Source organism: Aphis gossypii, chromosome 1, assembly GCF_020184175.1.
Source record: "Aphis gossypii isolate Hap1 chromosome 1, ASM2018417v2, whole genome shotgun sequence".
NCBI lineage: Eukaryota > Metazoa > Arthropoda > Insecta > Hemiptera > Aphididae > Aphis > Aphis gossypii.
Genome location: NC_065530.1, coordinates 45,124,947 through 45,151,114, shown reverse-complemented (window position 1 = coordinate 45,151,114; position 26,168 = coordinate 45,124,947). Strand labels below are relative to the sequence as shown.

The 26,168-nt window shown below is 29.1% G+C and overlaps 2 protein-coding genes across 8 annotated transcripts; both read left to right on the top strand.

Annotated features, from left to right (window-relative positions):
• Positions 1-5,259: 5,259 nt before the first annotated feature.
• LOC114128095 (UDP-glycosyltransferase UGT5) lies at positions 5,260-24,391 on the top strand. Of its 7 annotated transcripts, none has more exons than XM_050198752.1 (6): positions 19,622-20,701; positions 20,857-21,076; positions 21,302-21,521; positions 21,674-22,653; positions 22,713-23,024; positions 24,249-24,391. In XM_050198752.1, the coding sequence occupies exons 1-4, from the start codon at positions 19,847-19,849 to the stop codon at positions 21,951-21,953; spliced, it is 1,575 nt and encodes a 524-aa protein (XP_050054709.1). In that variant the 5' UTR covers positions 19,622-19,846; the 3' UTR covers positions 21,954-22,653; positions 22,713-23,024; positions 24,249-24,391. The 7 variants fall into 7 exon arrangements, with proteins under 7 accessions (XP_027848325.2, XP_027848321.2, XP_027848323.2 ...); XM_050198751.1 differs by having other exon boundaries at positions 21,674-22,782; positions 22,850-23,024; XM_027992524.2 differs by lacking the exon at positions 19,622-20,701 and adding an exon at positions 5,260-6,306 and having other exon boundaries at positions 21,674-23,024.
• Positions 23,948-26,057, top strand: LOC114128096 (uncharacterized). The gene is made up of 3 exons (XM_027992525.2): positions 23,948-24,391; positions 24,796-25,040; positions 25,834-26,057. The coding sequence occupies exons 1-3, from the start codon at positions 24,221-24,223 to the stop codon at positions 25,877-25,879; spliced, it is 462 nt and encodes a 153-aa protein (XP_027848326.1). The 5' UTR covers positions 23,948-24,220; the 3' UTR covers positions 25,880-26,057.
• Positions 26,058-26,168: the final 111 nt, after the last annotated feature.

Here is a 26,168-nt window from a genome sequence, read left to right as displayed (position 1 = left end):
AGTCGAGTACACGCTGACCCTACTACTACTACTACTACTTACTACCACTGCTACAGCTACAACTACTGCTACTAATCCTCAACACGGTTAAATAATTACCATACTTCCTACTATTTTTGTCAGTTACGACACAATATATGATAGGTACGTCATACACAGTACTTACACGTAGGTACTCTGTAATTTTAGGTGGTTCTATAATTTATAGTTTATTTTTATTTCTATTCATCAGTCATATTATAACAGATTTTTCAGACTACCTAGTACCAATGTGGCAAGTCCAATAACATTATGATTTATGGCTGATAATAGTGGCACGACTCTTATAAACATTCTTTTATTATCTATGCTTATAAATCATAAATGTAAATTATTAGGTACCTACTATAAAAATATAGGTACTCGTACTATCTACCTACCTATTGTTAAATTTTAAAACAGCCAAAGTTGGATGTATTATCTTATATTATAACCTCTAAGTTGTTAACTATAGCATAGATCTATAATATAATCTATGACTATATTAATTTAATTTCAGAATTATTTTATTCGATTTCGATTTTTTTTCATACTAGATCAGAAAATAACATTGTATTTGTGTTTAGTACAATATGATATACTAACGTTTACAAAATCAATTGTTTTTATTATAAAGTTATCAAACTTAAATTAATGTATTAAAAACAAAACTTCATTGTTATTATGCTTAAAAATGGTTTTTAAATAAGTTCATTTTTAGAAAAGAAACTGACCATTTCTGAGTTTCTGACTGTAAACTCGAGAAAAGCTATAAATATAATTGTTTTTTTTTTTTGTAATTATCGCCATTTACTAGCCATAATAACATTTAAAAATATTTTATAAAACCTCTTTCTGGTGAAACTCATTTGTAGTAAAAAGTTATAATTTCGTAAAAACTTTGCATCTTCAATAATAGATTGTAATTGACGCTTTGGAAGAGTAAAATTCAATCTGCAATGGTCTAAAAATAAAAATTGCACCTATTCCATTTTCAGTTACCTATAGATAAATTAACTAACAATAACAGAAGAGCTATGCATTTTATGGCTGAAATATTTTTATAAAATTCAAGCAGAAGTAAATGCGGTATATAATTGTTATTAAGAGTTTGAAAAGTAAAATATTATACATCTGCAGTATTTTGTATAATATATTTACCCACTTATTATCGTTAACGGACTAACAATATTTTTTTGATGAATAGCGTAGTTTTTTTTTTCTACAATATTTGTTCTGCGAAAATAACGGCCTATAAAATTTCATAGGCTAAAATATTTAACATTTTGTTTTAAAATCCCCATACCTATAAGATTCAAAATGTTTTACGTATACCTAATTTATAGTTATATAACTTATATAAAGAGCCTGACGATTTAATTTAAAACGGTGAATATGATACATACTATTTTATTTTAGTTCAAAGAATGAACGATATCTTCAATTTAAAACAATCAATAATAATTTGTGGCTTACATAATATTGAGTTGTTAAATAATATGAATAATTAAGATTTAATGAAAAACTTCAAAGATGTTTAAACTATATTCTTTCTGGCAACGATTTAAAGGATATTGCTCGTATTGAATTATATAATGAATAATTAATTATTTTGATTATTTTGAAAAATATTTTTTATGACAATATAATACAGCATTATTAATTAAATTATTTGGGTTTTTAACTTTTGACCCCCCAAAATACCAATAACATCTAATTTACTATCAACACTCACTCCCAAAGTTGAAAATCGAAGCATTTTTATTTTTATCATACAATAAATGCTTTTTAAAAAATTCAATATTTCATTGAATTTTGACAAAAATGTCTACTTATATTTTATATAGCTGCATATATTTTTTGTCTTCATTCATTATGTGTCAATAGACAATAAAACTATAATTATATTCTCTATTTACCCCTGGTTGGTTCATACAGATAAATATTAATAAAATTTTGCCAATATTATATACACGCGTATAATAAAACATGTGCTGTAATCGCGGTTACAAAAAAAATTCTTTATCTTTGTTATAAATTTATAATCATTATCAACATTCTCCATCGTTATTTTTACAGTTGTAGTATAGTAGATTACTATGCTAGTTGCTACTATAGTCTATAATATACCTTGCATATAATCTAACCTATATATAACTATTTAGGTAAATAGAGGAGTTTCAAAAATTTTAACAAAAGTATACCCACTTTTTTTTGTTTGTATAAAAATTAGGTACATAGAATAATATACCTATAGACATTATTATTCTGAGCAAATCTATTAAAATTAAAATTGATATAATTAAAAAATATTAATTTCTCCTTTGCTATAATGTCATGTGTAATAAATTTAATCGTTGTGTTAAGTTGTATGTGTCCAGAAAACATTAAGAAAATATAAAAAGAGTTAAGAGCTATTGACCAATCATTAACCACAATATTTGTACAAATATTTAACAAATTTAGATAAGTTTTTTAATCGATTTTAAAAATAATATCTTCTACTAGAATCTACTATAATAATTAGGGTTTAAAAACAGAATAAAAATTTTTTTGTGGAGGTCAAGTTGTACGTGAAGTTGCGATAGGGGAGTGGGGGGGTTCGACAATGGATTGTTGTCATACAACTTTCAACATTGTCAGATACTGAGCATTATACACCATCTACAGGGCTACGCTGCGCTGCATTGGGTACTCAGTGGGGGAGGATGGCTGCTTACAATGGTACGGATGCGTCTATGGATCCGATAAACGCACGGTCGCAGCGTGCTCGGCCGGCATATAGCAAATGCCATACATTCCGGACCTTGCAACTTTTGGGGATTCCACACCGGTAGCAATTTGCGTGTCCGGCGCCGTATATCATCGTACGACATCAACAAATGCAAATTTCACTCGCTGATGCCAACGCAACCACCCCACCCGTTTTTGATGGACGCCCATGACTCACGGGCATCGAATCTTCAATTTTCACCATACGGCGATTTCGGGCAGCCTCACGCATCAGACCTCCACGACGTTCAATAGCCGACGAGCTTATTATATATTATCTTCTGAGGTGCCCACTGTCACATTGTAGAGCGATCAATTATTAATTCTGTCTATAGCTAATTCTAGTTCAATATTTGAATACTAGATGGTGCTGCAGTATACAAAATATATAACAACTTTGGTTATAATTAATACGAGTATAATATAGTATTATTATTATTATTTTTTTTTATATTTATAGTAGTTATGGACTATGGTGCTTATGTGCAATCAATAATAACAGCCTAGACTCAAAAGCATGTCAACAATCAAAATAAATAAATAAATAAAATTCAAAAAAATAAAATATTGTAATAATATTATAATGACTTTAAATCGTTGGGGAAGTAAATAGTAAAAACAAAGAACAATTAAAATAATTTCAGACAAGAAAAGATATGAATTTATCTAATAGTTAATTAATCGAAAAACTCCATCCCTTCACCACCTAAGAGTTAAGACCCTTTAGATTACTTTAAACTATAATAAACTTTTTATTATAAATAAATAGGTACGTTATCAAAATTATGATTAATTGTATTCTATTTTTTATGTATAAACTACAACGAAATATCAAAAATCATTTGAGACGATATAGTTATTTTACGAGTGAATATCATGCATTGTTATAAAAAAATTAATTTCAAATGTTCCAAAAAAATTCATATTATGGTTTCCAGAAATTTTTTTTTATTATTATGGAGTAGGTAGTTATATTTATATTATACACAAACTAAATCGATTATAATGAATACTGATTTTGTAGTTGGTTTTTCTCATTTTATATTCTAAGCAGAAGTGATAAATGAGTTGATTTTATAATGATTAGTGTTTTTTGTCTATACCTACATGAAGTAATTGGAAACTTTATTCAATTTTCAATTTTGATGGTGGTTATTAATAGAAAATTGTATCTAGTTTGTACACTCTTGAAAGGTTAAAATTAAAAACTCCTAGTAGGTATGTAAAAAGAAAATAAGGAACAACAAAAACACTTGACAAAATTACTAAAATATTTTGTAAACTATCTACTATTAATACTTAAATATATTTTATATTTTATTATAATTTTTATAGCTAAAGATTGAAAATAAATATAATAAGATCCTAAATAAGTTGTTCATATAATCATATTAAATGTGTATTAAATATAAATGTACAATCATTTGAAATTCAAATTACTGTACAGCAGTATAGTACCTGCAACTTACCACCTTTTTCCCCCTATTATTTTGAAACGTAGATATTTATTTATAATCAGAAATTATTTTAAAAGTTAATAAATTAAACATTTTTCCTAATATGATGAATGTACTCGTAATTTTATAAAATCAATACATTCATCGTTTTACTCTGAATCAAAAAAAATATCATTGAGGAATCTATTCCATATCTCTCCTTTTAATGTAGCTTATAATTTTTTAATATTTTTAAGACGACTCTAAGTGGCTATAACTTAAAAGGAAACATTTAGTTCTTATCTTGTCGTCACCGCCAGTAACTTTGTGTTAGTTGTAAATGATTAGTAGTATGAGTGCAGTTCTAAATTTGTACTGCTACTTTTCGTCTCGTAGTCAATCTTGCAGTTTAGAATGTTTAGATACTGTAACTGTGTCGCGTACTTTATTAGTATTATATCATTTATATCTTAATTATTTTTCAATCAATGGTATAGGCCACCGTAAAGGATTTATTAAATTTAAAATTTAAATATTGAATAACAAAAACAATTTTAACTTTTAAGAACCTATAAATCAATCTTAAAATAAAAAAAATTAATTACCTATTAATTTTCAAACACAATATAAATGACGTTTAAGTGAAAATAGTTTTTAAACCTTAAAGTTTTCTGCAACAAATAACGACGATCGAAGTTGATTATCTTTGTTGACTATAGGTAGGTGTCATTGGCCACTGGTAAACCTATATTCTATGTTCGGGGCAAAATTCTGAAACAGCCATATTCACTCCGAAAAAAATGTAATAATAATAGCAATTAGAAAAACAAAATATATCGATGGACTATAATAATAAAATTTGCAAGAAGTATATCACGAAAGAGTATATATATAGCTAAAGAAATTGTACGGATTTTTAAAACTCAGTAGGGGTAAAACTACAGTTTGACGTCACAATATAATAAATTGATATTATACTTTATAGACTGCAACGAATAAGACGTATAGGTAGGTATATATTATATTTTTATCTGCGCTATGTGTCGAAGCGGATTCAATTACGTTGCTCAGCGCGCTAGTATTGGTATGTACCAACTACCAGCTATATTGAACACATACACATTATTTAGACGTATTATACACGCGCGTGATGACGCATGCTGAAATAGACGTCCCGACAATCGGTCATATCATGTATTATTAAAAAGTTCGCGCGACACTGTCGTACACCGCGGCCCATATTATTATGGTCAACGCCACTGTAACGTATTATTTGCTCGTCGCGGCCACCGTGGCCGCGTCTTACCGCGCGTCCGCGGCTCGCATACTCGGAGTGTTCCCGCACCACGGGTACAGCCATCACATGGTGTTCTTGCCTTACCTACGAACACTGGCGGATCGCGGACACGACGTTCACGTAATCAGCAATTTCGATTCGTCGCATCCGAACATTACCGACATCAATGTCGTCGGCTCCATGCCCATGTCCAACAACAACGTCACTTTTCCGATCACTGCCGGGTACTTTGGCATCGTCGGCTCGTTGACGGCTCTATTCGGTCTGTCCTATTTGGCCAGGACGACGGAAGGCTTGTTCGACGTGCCAGCCGTCCAGAACCTGCTAGAAGATCGAACCGCGACGTTCGACTTGGTCATCGCCGAACATTTCAACAGCGAGCTGCCGCTCGGTTTCGCCGCCAAGTACCGCGCGCCGTTCGTTTTGCTCAGCAGCTGTCCGCTACCGCCGTGGACCATGTCCCTGGTCGGCCAGCCGCTACAGATCGCGTACAGGCCGTCCATGTTGAGCGGCCTGCCGGAGCGCATGGACCTCGGCCAGCGGCTCATCAACACGGCCGTAACGGCCGTGTCCGTTGCCGTGTTTCGATTGATTAATCGGTCCTGGAGTCAACAGACGCTGAGAAAACGTATGGACCTGGACGTGTCCCTGGACGAGTTGGCTTCAAACGTCAGTCTGGTGTTGGTCAACACGCACTGGTCCTTGAACGGGGTGTCGCCCACCGTGGCTGCTGTAAAGGAGACTGGCGGGATGCACATCATGCCGCCTAAACAATTGCCGATCGTTAGTATATAATATACGTGCATTATACAATAATATATATTACTAGATTAAATCCACTTTGCAGTATGCAGTAACGTGAAATCATTTTACTTCGATCATAGTATATTACATTAAATGTACATAACAGTATAGTCATTTTTGACGTTTCCATAATCCAAAATATCGCATGTGGTACAAGGTGTGCATTATATAATATATAAATATTAAATAGATACTATGGTATATTTGGTATATTTATATATTATATATATGTGATGAATGTATTATTCTAATACATGAACCAAGTGTTATTTTATAGTTTTGTCAAATTTTTCGGATCATACTAGTATTCTACATAAGAAAAAGATGAATTTATCATGTGCTCAGTGAGCTAGCTCAATATATTTAGACGATGTGTAGAAAATCTTAATACAAAAATTTGATGAAAATTTCAATTATCTAATTTTATTCGTTTTTGTGTTTGCCAAAAAAAAAAAAAAAATGATTTTGTCAAATACTGATATTACAGTTTCATAATTTTCGTTTTTCGTTAATTTTTTTCGATTATTTTGAGAGAAGTAAAATAAAATTTCACATATTTTAAATTCAATACATTCATTCTCCACTTGATTAGGTTTGGTTCAGAAGTTGTTTAGTTATCATAATTATACAGTTATTATACAGTTAAGACCTTACTAAAGTATGCATAAGTCAAATAGTTGAATAAACAATGATGAATAAAAAAGTTTAAATGTACAGGAAAACATTGACGAATTATATTTTTATCGTTGTTAATTTATACATTCTTATCACAGTAAATTATGTGGTATGCATAAAAAAATATGTTCCTACTCAATTATATTATTGCGGATAAGTGAAGTATTATATTATACACAATGTATATATGAATAAAATACATTGATAGCTGAATATATAAATATTAAAATATAAGTAATAATAATTACCTAATTACTAAAATATATAATTACTAATAATGCTAATTGCTCAAAAAATAACATTATCAAATTAAAAAAAAAAATACTCATTATACAGATAAGAATATACAATATTAAATATATTCAAAATGAAATATTCAATAAATCAATTGTAGAGGGTACATTACACACATAGTACACACACACATACGTATATATAGATATAGGCGCAAATAGCTCTTAAGGTTTTTTGAGGACTCCTCCATGTTATTTTCAAAAAATTATAAATGCTAACCTAGTACTGCAAGTACTAAATTATCAATTTTTAATTTGGGAGATTCAGCAAAAATTGAGAGAACTGTTGTATGTATTTGCGCAAATGTATTTATCTAAATGCTTAATAACCTTAATAGGAATCAGGAACTATAGTTATTACCATTACACTATTATAGTTAGATATTATACATAAAGTATATATTATCAATTATGATAATATATAAAGTATCAATACTTATTATAGTAAATATTAATCATTATTCATTATTACTTACGTAAAATAATAAAAACAAAATCAAATTAGTTAGAATTTCGTCTTTTTTTTGAAAAAATAAATAGTTCCGTCATATAACTACCAAAGCATTTTCTATTGGAGTACTAATATTAAAAAGAAGTTTTAGATATCATTTAAATTTTTTGATATTTTATTTAACGAGGTATTACACATGAGTGTATTTGTTATATACCTTATATTGATAAATTTTAGTAAATACCTAATTTATAATTTTATTTTTGTATTACTTACCTATTTTTCATTAAAATATTATATTAGTGTTGGCGATCGAAGTGAGAAAGATATAGAGAGCTCACTAGTTTAATAAATAATATATAAGTATTTACACGTTATTACGTTAAGTATAAAAAAAACATAAAATGGTCAATAGAAAATTATACAACACATGTGGTAGTGTTATATTAGTCTTACATTATAATTAAATTATTGTTTACTTTAACCTCTGACACGTTTTTCGATAATAGTTTTAATTGTCACTCTTAATAATAATTCATTCACCATAAGCATACAGTTTATATAACACAAGATTTTGACTTCTAAAGTTTCTACGACCATTATTTTATGAAAAAAATGGAATGATAATAAATTTGTGACTAATATCAGTAATTTGACCAAAAATCTACAAATAATAAAAAAGTTTTTGAATTATAAGATTTTTTTATAAAATAATAAGTTAACAAACTCATACTATGATTTACGATATATTATATCTTGTATCGATGGTATACCCAGGAATTTTTACAAGGGGAAGGGGAGGTTCAATTTTTTTCAACATTTAAAAAGGATAAAACAAATTATTATTATACATACACGATTACGTTGTAGTTTTATCATCATAACTTTTAAGCGGCTTACTTACACGCATAGGCATATAATATATGTATACGTACCTATATATTATATATTATGTATTATCAATATTTGTACGAGCGAGGACTTGAGATTAATGAGAAACTGAGAAACAAAAATGATTTTGTCAAATAAACCAAAGTACTAACTAAATCATAATACAATTTTATAACCACTCTTAAAGAAGAAGTTCTAAGCATTTTTAGTATTTAGTACTCTTAAAAGAGATATTATATAAAAAAATTACGTAAATCATTATTAAACAAATACGTTCATCGCTACACTCAAAACCTAAAATAGGTCGTTTAGATAAAACTCATACAAGTTTCATGTATACAACGTACATATTTTTTTTAAATTACAATGAATGAATAACTATGAATAATGAAGGTAAGATTATAATTAACACTGTTGTTATTATTCATGAGGTACTTAACAGGTTTTGTTTTATGAAACAAAATTGTAATTTATAAGTTATTCATACTATTCAATATTCATTATATGAGTAAAACATATTTATTGTATATTATAACAATTAATATAACTTATTTTATGCACTTCATAATAATTTCTCATTCATTTTATATAAAGTGTATGATAGTATCATAATTTTTATATTAATTTTCAAACAATAAAGCTCAATTAATTTACTTAAAATACTAGTTGAACATTAATAACGGATAGTGTAAAGTTTTTATCAACAAAGATAATCAGAATAATTGAAATTAAAATATACTGTATTTTTTTGTAACTATACAATGCTTTAGATATAAAGTATAATGAAAAACACAATACACATTATAGTAAAGAATGTTCAATGTGCATATTGGAAAATCGGGAAACTGGAAAAAGGGTCTTGGTGAAAATTCTATTAATAATTTTTACGATAACATATACCATTTTTGGGTAAAATCGCATTTTATAAATACAACTACAACGTTATGTATCAACTCAAAACTCGATCAAATTAAACAAAGATGATGCATTTATACAATTAATTAATCTAAAAAATACACTAAAATTAAAAAAAAAATAGGTACTGTATATTATGCAAAACAGTGACGGATAAATTTATTGAAAACATGAGAACAAACAGATTTATTGGTTTATAGAAGATCATTGAAGATATATAGATTTATTTAAATTTTTTGACTTTTTAAAGTTATATTAATTTATGTAGGTACCTCTCTGTTTGGCTGATTATAAAAGTTTAATTATTGTAAAAAAAAATTAAATTAATAATACATCAATTAATTATATTAATTTGACCGATCGAAATTGATGGCAAATACAAATTTCGATATCACGAATTATTGTCGTCATACCATTTATATTATCTAAATAAATTGCAATGTATAGTTGTTCGACATTTTTAAAATTTCTACGAGTTATATTTTTTGAAAAATCACAAACTCATAAAAATATTATTGGATAATTAATCGTTAACATACTTTAAATAAGTATCCAATTTTGTCAAAATTTGAATTTCAATCACTCAAAAAAGTTCATGAACCATTACGTTACGTAGTTTACGTTAATTTTTAATGTAAAAACATTAAAAAAATCTTGTAAATCATTTTTAAGCTTTTTTTACATACAACCAAGAATGCGCAAAAAAAAAATTTCAAATTTCAAATGATAATAAAACAAACATTATAGTGAAAAATCCAAATCTATATTGTTATTTACTTATTATTGATTTTTAAAAATTATGACAAAAACACAAATTCAATTTTTTGGAATCTGGTTTTGAGTAAATATACTAGTAAGCTGTTTTTTTTTTGGTAATTATTTTTAGTTTTACCGTTTATTTTGAAAAGTATTAGTAAATTTCCTTTAAAAATAAATTTGATCCATTTTGATTACAAGAACTAAAAATATAGTTCTTGCAGTCGTTGTTGATGATTTAAGCATTTTTTTGATTGTTGTAAAAAAGTGTCTTCAGAGAAAATAAAATCACGAAGTATCATTATAGAATCAATGCAATAATCAAAAAATTAACAATTTTAGGTACCTAATAATATAAAGCTCAGCTCATTATAACTCAATTAGTTATAAATCCTATTCAATATCTAATTGTCTATAAAGCGTTATAGAAAACTATTCTCATCAGATATTTTTGAGTACTATATACTCTTATCTGGCCAATATTGCAGCTCATAAGCAAATACCTTTTACATACGTCATTTATCTCGAACATAACTCATAAATCGCTTTAAAGTTCAAACAATTCTACGCAGTTTAAACGTGACCTGCACACTAGCTGTGTACTCAACTACCACGTCGCTGTGAAAGTGAGCCCTTTATACGCCCTATTCCTATAACCCTATAGGCTATAGCGCACAGTAACCATGATGGTTAACGTCACCGCAATGTATAAGTATTTGCTCGTCGCGGCCACCGTGGCCGCTTCTTACCGCGCTTCCGCGGCTCGCATACTCGGTGTGTTCCCGCACCAAGGGTACAGCCATCACATGGTGTTCATGCCTTACCTGCAGACTTTGGCAGATCGCGGACACGACGTGCACGTAATCAGCAATTTCGCATCGTCGCACCCGAAAATTACCGACATCAGTATCTCCGGTTCCATGCCCATGCCCAACAACAACATCACTATGCCGGACAATCCCGGGCACTTTGGCATCGTCAAAACGTTGAAGATAATGATCGGTCTGTACTACTTGACCAAGACAACAGAAGGTTTGTTCGACGTGCCGGCCGTCCGGAAATTGCTCGATGACCAAACCGCGTCGTTTGACTTGGTCATCGCCGAACATTTCAACAGCGAACTGCCGCTCGGTTTCGCCGCCAAGTACCGCGCGCCGTTCGTTTTGCTCAGCAGCTGTTCGCTACCGCCGTGGACCATGTCCCTGGTCGGCCAGCCGCTACAGATCGCGTACAGGCCGTCCATGTTAAGCGGCCTGCCGGAGCGCATGGACCTCGGCCAGCGGCTCATCAACACGGCCGTAACGGTCGCGTCCGTTGCCGTGTTCCGGCTGATTAATCGGTCCTGGAGTCAACAGACGCTGAGAAAACGTATGGACCTGGACGTGTCCCTGGACGAGTTGGCGTCCAACGCCAGTCTGGTGTTGGTCAACACGCACTGGTCCTTGAACGGGGTGTCGCCCACCGTGGCTGCTGTAAAGGAGACCGGCGGGATGCATATCATGCCGCCCAAACAATTGCCAATCGTTAGTACCTACTTATTTATAATATATTATGATCACTATAATATTTAATTCAGTATTATAAATTATAATATTAGATGACAATATTTATGTACACTGTAGTGTATATAGTTATATTTAGTATACAGCCATCACTGTACAGTGTACAATTATTATAGTATACCTACATAAATAGGTAATAGGTAGTATAAAATAGTGGTATTAATCTATATTACGTTATAGCTAAAAAAAAGAGTATACATTTTCAAACCATAGACCTAACAAGTAATTATTTTTATTAAGGTATTGTATAAATATTAAACTATATTATTAGTACTTTTATAGTTTTATTAGTGAGATAAAGAATTTATAATTAACTCTTATATAACGTACAATGACACATTGTACATGTATCCTCTACCTGTTCAGTAAAAACGAGATTATCTAAATTCGAATACCTTGTGTATTTTAATGCACCTATAATTAATAATACTCGAACTCTACTAAACCAAACACATAATATTATTATCTTTTATACTAGCAATATTGCTTACGGGTATAGCCGTTAAGATAGATACATACATAATAATTTAGGGAAGTACTATTAATTATTATAGAAGGTGGCATGTATATTAAAAAAACAAAAATCTTGGGGTGCATTATTTGTACAAAAGATAGCAAAACGTAACACTAAACGTCTACTGTTTATTCAAGAGCTTCTAAAAAATAACTTTTCAAAACCCACCTTATGCAATAGTTGGTTATTATTTTATTATAAACATTTTTTAAATTATATTTTTTTATTATTTTAATTTCATCAAAAATTAAATATTTAAATACTATACATTCTATAAATAATATAATAACCATAAGTAAGTTGTAAAATATGATATTGTAGTATATTTATAAGGCCATAACAATAAAGTATAAGAATATGTAAATACACATTTTACATTAACTGAATAATAAACAAATCATGTTATAATCAGTAGGTACCTATATTATGTATAGTATATTTCATATAATAATAGAAGCTAAAATAATCTAAAATAGAGTGAAAATAATATATATACATTATACATATTACAGAAAAGGATTGTTAATCGCATATTCGAAAATCAGGAAACTATAGCCAATGGGTCTTAATTTTACGATAACATATTGTTTTTGTGTAAAATCGAATTTTATAAATATAACTACAACGTTATGTATCGACTCTAAACTCAATCAAATTAAATAGAGATAATGCATTTATAGATACAATTAATTAATCTAAAAAAAGAAACTAAAATTAAAAAAAAAGCGAGTAAATGGGTACCGCTCTACTGTATATTAGGTGTGATATGGATCATAATTATATATTATAGGAGTGTTAAATTTGAATCCAATGATAGGTATCATTGTATACGAAAAACGATTCTGAACGAAGATGATTTGTCAGTCTAGCATATCATTTCGAGTGGTTGGTGAAAAAGGTGGTTTATGTATTAATAGCCTGCATATACTAGAATTTAAGTTCTTTTATAATTATTACAAGCTAAACTTATGGAAAATGTCATATTAAATTTTCAACTCTTAGCTACTTATACAAAAATTTTATGAATTATACATACAAAATAATTTGCAAATATTTATAGTTTTGACGATTTTTAGTCAATATTTGAACTTCAAATGCTAATAAAAAAAAATTGTGCCAATGTATTCCTATAATTTTTTAATCACTATAAGAATAACTTATGAGGAACTTTGAATTAAATTTTCAAGTATTTTGATTGGGCCAAAACAATTTTATCGACACTTCAAAAAAAAAAAAAAAAATTGAAAATTTCAGTTATCTATAAATAACTCAAAAAAGTCAACAATTGTTGAAAATTTAACTGTATATAAATACCACTAACATAAATATTTGGTGAAAATTTCAAGTATTTACAGTGATTAGTTTTTGAATTACAACCATATAAAAAAATCGATTTGGTCGAAAACTGGTTTTGCGTAAAAATTCCCGTTTTTCCTTCGTTATTTTTGGTTTTTCCCGGTGCTTTTGAAAACTATTGAGAATTTTAAAAAAATGATATCCCCAATGCACTAACTAGATTCACTTTCGAACCGGAAAAGCTATTGAAGTAGAAAATCGAAGCATTATTTCGACACGTTCTTGTGTACACAGACACAAAAAAAAAACACACAACATTGTAAAATCAATACATTCATCGCTCTGCTCAGAATATAAAAAAATACTGCATTAATATTATGCAAATCTGTAATTAATAAAGTTAAAATTAAGTATAAGCTTTTATCTTACCTTCTTATTATGCTTCTATTAATCCGTATATCTATCTTGTAGGCTGGATGTAAGTCAAAAAATTGTAAATAAATTAAATTCATAACACATCAAATATCAATCAATTATATTCATTTGATCGAACGAAAATTGATGGCAAATACCAATTTCAAAATTATGAATTGTCACCATACCAATTTTTTTATTTGATTAATTACATTAAATTCATTGAAATACATTTTTAAGCTGTTTACACACAACCAAGAATGAATACCTATTAAAAAAAAAAATTAAAAATTTCAAATGCTTATAAATAGCACAAAAATATTTATCATGTCTAGAATTATTTAAATATAATGGCATAATGTTAATACAAATATCATGGTGAGAAATCCAAATCTCTATAGTTATTCTTGATTTTTAAATTTATAACAAAAACTCAAAATCAATATATTTGGTATCTGCAGGTTTTAACTGTTTTTGTCGTAATTATTTTTTATTTTTTTGTTTATTTTGAATAGTACTAGTAAATTTCATATAAAATCAAGTATATAAGTATCATTGTAAAATCAATACAATTATCAAACAATTAACAATTATAGGTACCTATATATTCATCGATTTTTTACGATATATTACCAATTACCTACACTCAGCTCTACTCAATGCAATTAGTTATGAATCATAATATATTCAATATCGAATTAACTTTTTAATTGTGCGGCAATCTATTAAGCTCTTCACACCAGACATTTTTGAGTATTATGTATTGTTATCTGGTCAATATTGTTCGTTATAAATATTAAACACAATTACGAAATACAATATGTATACCTTCAGGTGTTATTCATCTCCTAGGTATATCGTTTTAAAGTATACGAGTGCAGTTTAAATGTGACCGCACAATATACTCATTACTCAACTGCCACTTCGCTATGAAACTATGAAAGTGTGCACTTTATACACCTTATAGACCAGCACACAGCAACCATGGTTAACGTCACCGCAATGTATTTGCTCGTCTCGGCCACCGTGGCCGCGTCTTACCGCGCGTCCGCGGCTCGCATACTCGGAGTGTTCCCGCACCACGGGTACAGCCATCACATGGTGTTCTTGCCTTACCTACGAACACTGGCGGATCGCGGACACGACGTTCACGTAATCAGCAATTTCGATTCGTCGCACCCGAACATTACCGACATCAATGTCGTCGGCTCCATGCCCATGTCCAACAACAACGTCACTTTTCCGAACACTGCCGGGTACTTTGGCATCGTCGGCTCGTTGACGGATCGATTCAGTCTGTCCTATTTGGCCGGAACGACGGAAGGCTTGTTCGACGTGCCAGCCGTCCAGAACCTGCTCGAAGATCGAACCGCGTCGTTCGACTTGGTCATCGCCGAACATTTCAACAGCGAACTGCCTCTCGGTTTCGCCGCCAAGTATCGCGCGCCGTTCGTTTTGCTCAGCAGCTGTCCGCTAACGCCGTGGACCATGTCCCTAGTTGGCCAGCCGCAACAGATCGCGTACAGACCGTCCGTGTTTAGCGGCCTGCCGGAACACATGGACCTCGGCCAGCGGCTGACCAACATGGCCGTATCGGTCGTGTCCGCTGCCATGTTCCGACTGGTGAATCGGCCCTGGAGCCAACGGACGCTGAGAAAACGCTTGGGCCTGGACGTGTCCCTGGACGAGTTGGCGTCCAACGTCAGTCTGGTGTTGGTCAACACACACTGGTCCTTGAACGGGGTGTCGCCCACCGTGGCTGCTGTAAAGGAGACCGGCGGGATGCACATCATGCCGCCCAAACAATTACCAATCGTCAGTATCTACTTATAACATAATATCTAATCACTACAATATAAATTTCAGTATTATAAATTATAATACTTGATAATTATTTGTGTACATTGTACAGCGTATTTAGTATCTTGGAATATTTAAGACTGATATAAAATACCTTTTTTATATCAACAAATTACAAAAATTTAAATCTACCTTTAAATTTAGCGCCTCCAAAAATAAGACGACCCTTTGACTTCCTCATTAAGTATGATGTATTTTCTCAAATATAATATTCTCAACTGACTAACATTATTGTTCAGCTTATAGTGCTTTCTTAGTCTCTTACTCTCTTAATGATTATAGGTAGTTCATGGTAAAAATAAATATATATTTATACTACCATGTATTCACCGTCATTTAAAACACTTGATATATCGGATATACTCGTAATATTTATAAATACTTAGAAAATACTGATGGCTATATCGGGACAACTTTAATTATTGTCTATGTGACAATGTGACATAAGTCACATAAGAGAGTCCCACTTCAGACGACGTTATACCCGCATGTGTTTTCTTTGTCTTACTAACGTACATTGTACATCATATTATCGAATTTGCGTTCAGCAGAACACACTTTGTGATGTTAGCTTTAATATTAGAGTAAATTTACCCATTATCAAATTTAAAGGTAAGAATATTATCCAGGAAATATCATAATATGCTTTTAGGGATATTATATCATTTAAATGTTAGTTATAGCTATAAAAAATATTGCAACTTTAAAATGTTCATAATTCTCTTTAAAATGATAATATCTATAAAACCATATGAAATGTCCTAGATAATATACTTACCTTTAAATTTGATAATAGGTAAGCTTATTCTAATACTAAAGCTAACATCACAAAATATGTTCTAATGAACGCAAATTTGCTATGACGTACGCTAGTAAAACAGAGACAACACATGCTGGTATAACGTCCTCTTAACTTCGTAGGTACCTATGTCTGACCGCGGTGCAGTATTAAATAATAAATATTATATAATTATAAAAGGCTGCATACTAGTTGTGTTCTAAAGATAGATATCTAAGAAAAGAGTATAATCATAAATCATAATTGCGGTTCGAGTTATTTTGGAATGTACATAAGACGTTGTAACCAGGTATTTTTGCGTTTTATCTGAGTTGGTATATTAAATATTTATACCTATATAATATTATCATAATCGCTAACAAATTTATTTACTAATAATTTTATTTGTGTTATACTTTTTTTTTTAAAAATTGTGATTGAAAAGAAAACTATGTGTAGTGAAGAAAAAGTAATTTATTTGTATAATTGATAAGTATAGATTTCCATAAATGTTTGAAAAATTATATTTATCGTCATTGCTATTTGTTTTGCTAAAATATTTGTAAAGCACATATTAAAATATATAAACATAATATATTTATTAAACAAATCATAATATATAAATCATAAACACGAAAAGATAGTGTGTATTGAAACATTACACAGACATACTGACATACAGTATGTAATCAAGTGAAATGAAAATCTGTTGAGTGTTAATGATATTAATGAAAAGCCAATCAAAATTATTCATAGCCACATTTTACAAGGCAGACATTTTGACGACCATTATTCACGCTAAAAAAAAATTGGATTGAAGTAATTCGTATACCGTATACTACTTTAAAAAAAATACACAGGGCGCAATTCGGAAGAATTTTTTACCACAAGATACAACTAGTATATATATATATAGTAGTATAAAACGCAAGATACCCTAAAATTAAAAACATTTTAAAGTTAAAACTATGAAGTGCTATAAAACATTATTTATTGAGGTTAAAAAGTTACAGATAAATCATATAAAACAGGGATCTACGAACTACGGCCCTCGAACAAATTTTAACCGGCCCGCGGCCCTCATAGAATGATAAATATACAAGATGATATATCTAACATTTAAAAATTAAAAATTGTATGTTTTAATGTGTTATCATGTATGTGTATAAACGTTTGGCCCGCTAAGAGATGATGATATTTTTTGTGGCCCTTGAAAAAAAAAGTTTGGAAACCCCTGATATAAAACATGTTATGTATTTAAATTATTGGTTGCGGTTATGTTTATGGTATACGTATGTACCTAACCTAACTTATTTATACTTAAAATACTGATTAATAATTTTGAATAATAAAAAATTATTTCTTAACATGAAAAAATGTGAATACCTTTAAAAAACATTTAATAATAGGTAAGAAACATATATCATAATATTAACGTTTAAAATAAATACAACTATTTATAAAATCAACTTAAAGTCTTATCTTTAAGTTGTTGATGCAATAACCAAATCTTATCTTTTAAAATAGTAATATAATATTAGTGTTACTATCTACTACTAATACTACTTATTATTACTATTAATTAGTATATAGTTTGTACGCATTAAATAATAAAATATTAAGTTATTCATTAGTCTGCGATTAACTATACTAACGTTGTGTTGTTTTTTGTTCTTATCTTTACCTGCAATACACGGTAAACTGGGCATTTTGTGTATAATTTATAGACTTTTTAAATATACGTTCGCTAACGTTTACCTAAATATTTTATTGTATTTTATTGATTTAAGTACCTATTAAAATATATATTTTACATTTTAATCTATAAAATGTCTTATCTTAAATAATATTAATAATATTAAAATTTACAATACAAGTGTTCAAGTTCAATGTTCATACATTTTATAAAATATTCTCATTGATAATATTTTATTCGTAATAAGCTATAATGATTATTTCATTTGTAACAGTAATTATTACTGTAATAGTTGTTTCTCCAGCGGAAACAGCTAACATCTTAGCTCTGTTCTCTCATCAAGGTTTAAGTCATAATTTGGTTTACCCGCCATATATTCAAGAACTCGCAAACAGAGGACACAACATTACTATTATCACCAATTATCCAATAGAACATCCAAACATAAATAATTTATCACTTAAAGGATCAATGCCTATAAGCAATAACAAAAAAAATATCAGCAATGTTGAAGGCAATTCAATGAATGAAATACAACTTTCCGTAAATGTGATTCGGAGTTTTTATGACCGTGGAAAAGTATATGAAAATATATTTTCAGTAGACAGCGTGAAAACATTATTAAACAGTCCTTTTAAATTTGATTTACTCATCACTGAACATTTTAATAGCGAACTGTTTTTAGGATTTGTATTAAAGTTCAACGTTCCCTTTATACTTCTGAGTAGTTGCAACTTGTTGCCATGGAATCAGCATGCGGCTGGACAGCCATATTCATTAGCCACTATACCTTCAACATTAACCGGCCTAGGCACGCAAATGAACTTATATAGCAGGATTAAAAATACAGTTTCTCATACAATACAACTACTTGGTTTTAAACTGTTATGTCGGACCAGAGACGAAGCAATCATCAAACGAAAACTTGGCGTTGAGATTTCATTGGATCAATTAATTTTGAACGCTAGTTTGATTATGGTTAACACTCATTTCACAATATTTGAACCTAAACCGTTAGTACCGGCTGTTGTAGAAATTGGTGGGATACACATAATGCCAATCAAACCTTTACCTTTAGTAAGTGTCTAATTTTTATTATCATAATAGGTAATATAGTTTTGTTTTCAACAGAATATGTAAAACTAGTTATATTATTACTAATTAGATATAACTATTACACAATATATTTTAATATGAAATAAAAATCGTTATTTATACAACTCAAGTTAGTTGAGTTATATAGTTATTGTGTTTTATAATCACTCACACTCAAATAAAATTCTGATAAAAAAAAAATAATTAAAAAAAACGGTATATTTGTCTTTTTCTAATCAATAGAGATTAATAAATGTAGATAATTTTCTTCCGAAATACAAAGAAAAACGTTTTAATATGTTTGTATTCTGGTAGTATGTCGTATGTGTTTAAATATAATCAATATGAAAATGATAAATTACAGCTCACAAATTGTAATACAATTGTTAGTTATACTTCCGTTCTTCCAAGATGCTTTTTGTGCAAACATTCTGGGTGTATTTCCAATCGAAGCCCTTAGTCATCACATTATTTTTGACTCTTACATGTCCGAACTTCACCGTCGTGGCCATAATGTAACGGTGTATTCACATTATCCAGACCTTGCCTCCGAACAATATAAGCGAATACAAATCAGCAATGTGTCGTCTGTGTTGGACCCAAGCTACGTGACCATGGACCATATGTACTCGCCATCAATTTCAAATAATTATAAACACATGTTTCACATCGTGAGTAACGGAGAATTATACACTCAGTCCGATGCACTGCGTCAACTGTACGATCAGCCAGAAGACGTTTACGATTTAATTGTGACCGAAACATGTAATACTGATTTATACCTAGCGTTGATTGAACGATTCAAAGCTCCGTTTATTGCATGGACTACATCTCCATTATTCGTATGGTCCGCCGATCGCATGGGAGCGTCTACTCATCCTGCATACATACCAGTATTGATGACAAAGTACGGACCGCAGATGAATCTCGTAGAACGCACTTATAACACTCTGTTACGATTGATAGCTTTCCATAAATATTATACGGGATCGTCGATATCATCTCAAAAAATCGCTTCAAAACGTTATAAAAATGCATCCCAATTAAATCAGTTAGTGTTGAGGACAAGCTTGTTGTTTGTTAATACATATCATGCTTTATGGGGCAGTAGGCCGCTACCACAAAACGTTGTCGAAGTAGGAGGTCTGCACGTAAAACCATCAAAACCTCTGGAAGAGGTTTGAACACAAAATAAAAATGCATTATATTATTATATAACACTAATACCTAATACTAATACTATTCTATTCTGTGCTAATACATTGTTGAATTTTTTTAATAGTTAATGGTTATTATAGTATTTATTAATTCAATTATTTTTAAATATATACAGGACATACAGAAATATATTGATGAAGCTGAGAATGGTGTCATTTATTTCTGCATGGGCAGTTTATTACGGGGTGAGACTTTTTCGCCCGAAAAAAGACAGATGTTCTTAAATGTTTTCAATAAAATTCCACAACGAGTTCTGTGGAAATGGGAAGGTGAACTACCTGGAAAACCATCCAATGTAATGATTCGCAAATGGATGCCTCAGCGAGATATTTTAGGTGAGCAACTTACCTATAATATAGTATACACGCATTTCACCAATTGACATATTTTATGTTCTTTAACATTTTATAAAAGTTTGTACGATTTGTACTGCAGTAATTTAAAGTTTTACATTTAAATTTTAGTATAATTATTACGTTTATATTTTTGACCTTAAATATACGTATTGGTTTATTATTATTAGTTATTATATTATGCAAATAATGTTTTTTTTTGTACAGCCCATCCTAATGTTAAACTATTTATATCTCACGGTGGCCTATTGGGAACTACCGAAGCTGTGTATGAAGGCGTTCCAATTTTATCAATGCCAATTTTTGGTGATCAAATGACAAATATCAAAGCTGTTGTAAGCAAAGGAGCTGCAGAGATGATGAATTATGGAGATTTGAATGAAGATGAAATTTTTAAAAAAATAACATCCATGATTACAGATCCTAAGTAAGTGTATCGTTATTATTTTTAATACCGTGGACTACATGTAGTCCATTGCAGTAATATATTATACTAATGTCTAATACGTAATAATGTACCTATTCTATGAGTATTATGTATTAATGAATTTATAATCTTTACTTATTTGTTAAACATAGATACAGACAAAAGGCTAAAGAGTTATCAGAAGCTTTTCGTGATCGACCTATGTCTCCTTTGGAAACTGCAGTGTATTGGACAGAATATGTCATCCGACACAAAGGGGCGCCGCTACTTCGGTCTGCCGCGGTCGGTATGCCATGGTACCAATACTATTTAATTGATGTACTAGTTGTAATTTTATTAACTGTAACAACAATTTTTGTATTACTTTATTGCTTAATTTTTAAAGTTCTTTTAAGATTATTGAATAGAAAATCTAAACAAAAAAAATCATAATAATTTAACGAATTTGACTTAGGTATAATAGATATATCATACACCGTATAATATGCTTGATAAAATATACTAAAATATAGTGATAATCTTCTTATCTAGTGCTAAATATTACATATTATGTATTCCTACGTAGGTATTATATTGTTCATTGTAATTAATTTATAGTTATACACTGTATAATATGCTTGATAAAATATACTAAAATATAGTGATAATCTTCTTATCTAGTGCTAAATATTACTTATTATGTATTCCTACGGAGGTATTATATTGTTCATTGTAATTAACTTATAGTTGTCATAGGTACAACGTACAACGTTTATTAGAGTGAATATGTTCGTCGCATAAATTGTTTAAAATTGATATACATTCAATTATTTTGGAAATATCATTGTTTATATTTAAAGTATTTATAGTAAATTAGTAAATAATAATTCATGAAAATCAAAAATGGTTAAAAGTTTCATTTCCTACGAATAGTAGTTTTTGAATTATCAACAATAAAATTAAAGTTTATAATACTTAATAACAATTTTAAATTAAGTTTTGCACATGTATTTTTATATTATATTTTTAAACCTTTTTTTAATCACAAACAAAATGTTGTGATACATTTATACACAATGTTAAATATTTATAAATACTAAATAGTGCAAAATGAACCAAAATATTATGGAAGTTATCTTGTCATGAAACTGATGTATGCTAATAAATATTTAATTATAAATTGAAGTCTCTAATAAAAATCTATGTTCAAAGTTGAAGATTGAAGCATTTTTAGGCACTGTTCAAAAGGTGAATATAATATATACGAAGAAAAAATCAAAAGGTAGGTATCTACTCTACACTACATGCAGATACATCAGTACATGTATATCGTATATGTCTTGTTATAGGTATAGCAACTAGTTGCTATAAACAATCACCGTTTCGACTGGTAACATTCTAGATGTCACACAAATTAACAGAATGACCCCCCAACCATAAGTCATAAACATGTCAAAAAATGTTTAAACATCATTGTAAAATCAATACATTTATCGACTCATCGTTCCTCTAAAAATCCAAAAAGTAATAATTTTTTTAAACTCTTTACTACCTTAAATCACTTAATTTCAAAAAATAAATTAAAAAGATAATGTTTACTATACCCATTATTACTACCCATATTAGTCCCTAGTCTCTAAGGAAATTTTGTCTGAGTTATCCATACTTTTAGTATTAAAATGTATTGTAAAAATAATAAATGTTAGTATAAAAAATTATTGAAATATTCATTAATATTGATTAATATTTAATAACCATAATTATACCATGAATTATGGTAAACTCTACAGAAATAGCAGTTAAATAGCATTAAAAATTTTAAAATAATGTCTAATAAAAACAAATGACGTATATAAATATTTTTACGAAGTATGAAACCTATATAAATAGAAAAAATACACTTTATTTTTATAATATAAAAAATGGATTAAATTATTAGGTATATTGCGTTTACTACTATGTTTTGTTAATTATATAATTACATATACCTATTATATTAATTATATGATTCCTACCTATAATCATTTTTTTTTGTTTTTTGTTTTTATTAATTTAATTATGTTTACAAAATATATCAGCCGTTCTTCCATATAACTTATAATTATGATAATATTACCTACATAGTTATTATAACTTTTTCAAGTCCTGAATTTAAAGCACCTATAATCTAAATCACATGTGAAACGGTTCTGAGTTACTGAGTTCTGCTTAGTACTTACAATCTAAAAGTAAACACTAAAGACAATTTATTATAAGCGCCAAGCGGACATGGCCACTGGTCACAAAAATAGCTGGGACCAATATATTAGGAGAAGGAGTAGGTAAGGACTGGCTGGTCTGGCACTCTGGCTAACCCAAGGCCGATAGGCCGTTATGAGATTTTGATAATGTTGTAATTTTGGCGCGTAAATAGTCAAGTTAATAAAATGTTATCAATTGATAATAAACTATTATAAATTATAATATCAAGATTTATAAAGACGGATATTATTATATCGTTCTGTGATATTGTGAATGTTTCCTTTGCAGTTTGCAGCATTAAGACTTTACAGTTTAGGAGTATCCATCCGCTTAGTGTTATGTATTTTCTATAATTTTGAGTTTATTATTTTTATTTATTAATTTATTGTTTTTTTTCTTTTAAGTTAATACTTATATTTACAATATATTCAATTAATAATAATTTATCATTATAGATTAACTCTACCAAATAATAAAATATGAATTTTAATGATATGCATGCTTTAGCTAAACGTATAGATACTCAGGTAAAATCATTGGAGGCAAAAGTAGCTCATCCTATGAGTATGATGTATTCTAATAATTCTAGTCAAGGTGTCAAAGTACTATCAATGTTGAAAGATATGATCAAAGATGTGGAAAATAAAAAGGTATTTAAAATAAAGTTATTTATTTACCTACATTTAACTGATTATCTGTAATGGAGGTCTTCAACTTTGTTAGGTAACAAATCATCTAAAGTTTTTTTTTAATTTTATTGATTGCATTTATATTACGTTTATATTAATGTGTATTAAATAACTGATATTTAATCAAAAAATATATAATATATTTATTATGTGTTTGCGGACCTCAACTAAAGACAAGGTCGACCTGAAAATGTGTGCTGAAGATCTCTGGTAATCTGATACCTACTCTGATCCTTAGATACATATTATATCATGGTATTATAACTATTATAATAGCCATTAATTTTAATTAGTTTAATTACTACTTAGTACCTATTTAGGTTTGAACCATAAAAATAATTAACTAATAACTTATATGTTGATAGAAAGAAATTGAGAATTTGATACTAGAAGAAAATTCAACATGGTCTGGAATGGTAGAAGATTACAACTCTGTTGCTAAATTTAAATCAGAAGTTGTTGCTAATTTGAATGACTATGAAAATATGTGGTCATCAAACTATCCTGATTATAAACCATTTATATCATACAGTCATTCTGATTCAGTAAATGAAGAATTAGATTCTCTCAATGAACTTAATATTCATGACGATAGACAAATAGCAGATCAGTATCCTTTTACTTTTATAATTTCACTAATAGTTAAATAATATGGTAGGAAAATTTATTTATCTGATTTTTATTTATATGAAAAACTATAATTTTTAGTAATAAGTATTCTGTATTTTAATAATATCAAATACTATTAACGTATTTAAAGTACCCATTCATATTAAATGTTACATTTATAATTTGAACATTATATTACCAGATGCTGGATTAGTTCTTATTTATTTATTTTTTTGTTAAATATTACATTTCAATTTTATGGTCTCATAAAAATTTCTAAATTCTTAATGTGGCCCTCCTAAAATATTATTTGGTGACCCTTATCTTAGACTTTAGTTTTAACGTCAGTATGTTATTAAATAGTTACTTCTATATTTTATACTCTATTCTAGTTAAGAAGACAACTCGGCAACTGATTCGTACACAAGAACAAGGCTTAACTACAGATAACAGGCATACAGACAATTTACTATGTAGGAGTGACAACCGGATGTTGCCTGACTAAAATTGGTTGTCGAGTTGTGTTTATAACTTGAATAAAGTCAACTTGTTTTTTTTATTCTAATTTATAATATAGTCAACTCGTGGTATAACAAATTTCAAAGGACTTAGAAAAAGGTTTGCCATAATATAGAGTATGTCACATTGATACTACATTTACATAAACATTTATATTTTAATATATCACAAGTTTACTGTATTTTGTTTTAACTATATTTTTTAAGTTTATTTTGGGGTTTATTTAAATCATTAAAAACACAAATATGATATATTTCCTTATATTTTACTATAAGATCTTTAAATGATAGTCTCAACAATGTCAATATCACAATGTCTTAATGTTTTTATTGTATGCAGAGGATGTTGGTTGGTAAAAAACAAAATATTTTGAACAGTACCTATACTTCAAATTTTAAAAGTATATATTATTACCTATGTATTGTGCGTTAACTATTTTACAATTTTTTTTTTGTATCTTGTGAATATTTTAAATAAATAGTTAAGTAAAGCCATTTTATTATTATTATCTTCATTTTTTTAAATATGAATATTTTACTACTTCCTAATTATTTACTGATTGTATTGTACCTATTTACCGCTTATCAAACCTAGTTATTGTACAAAGATG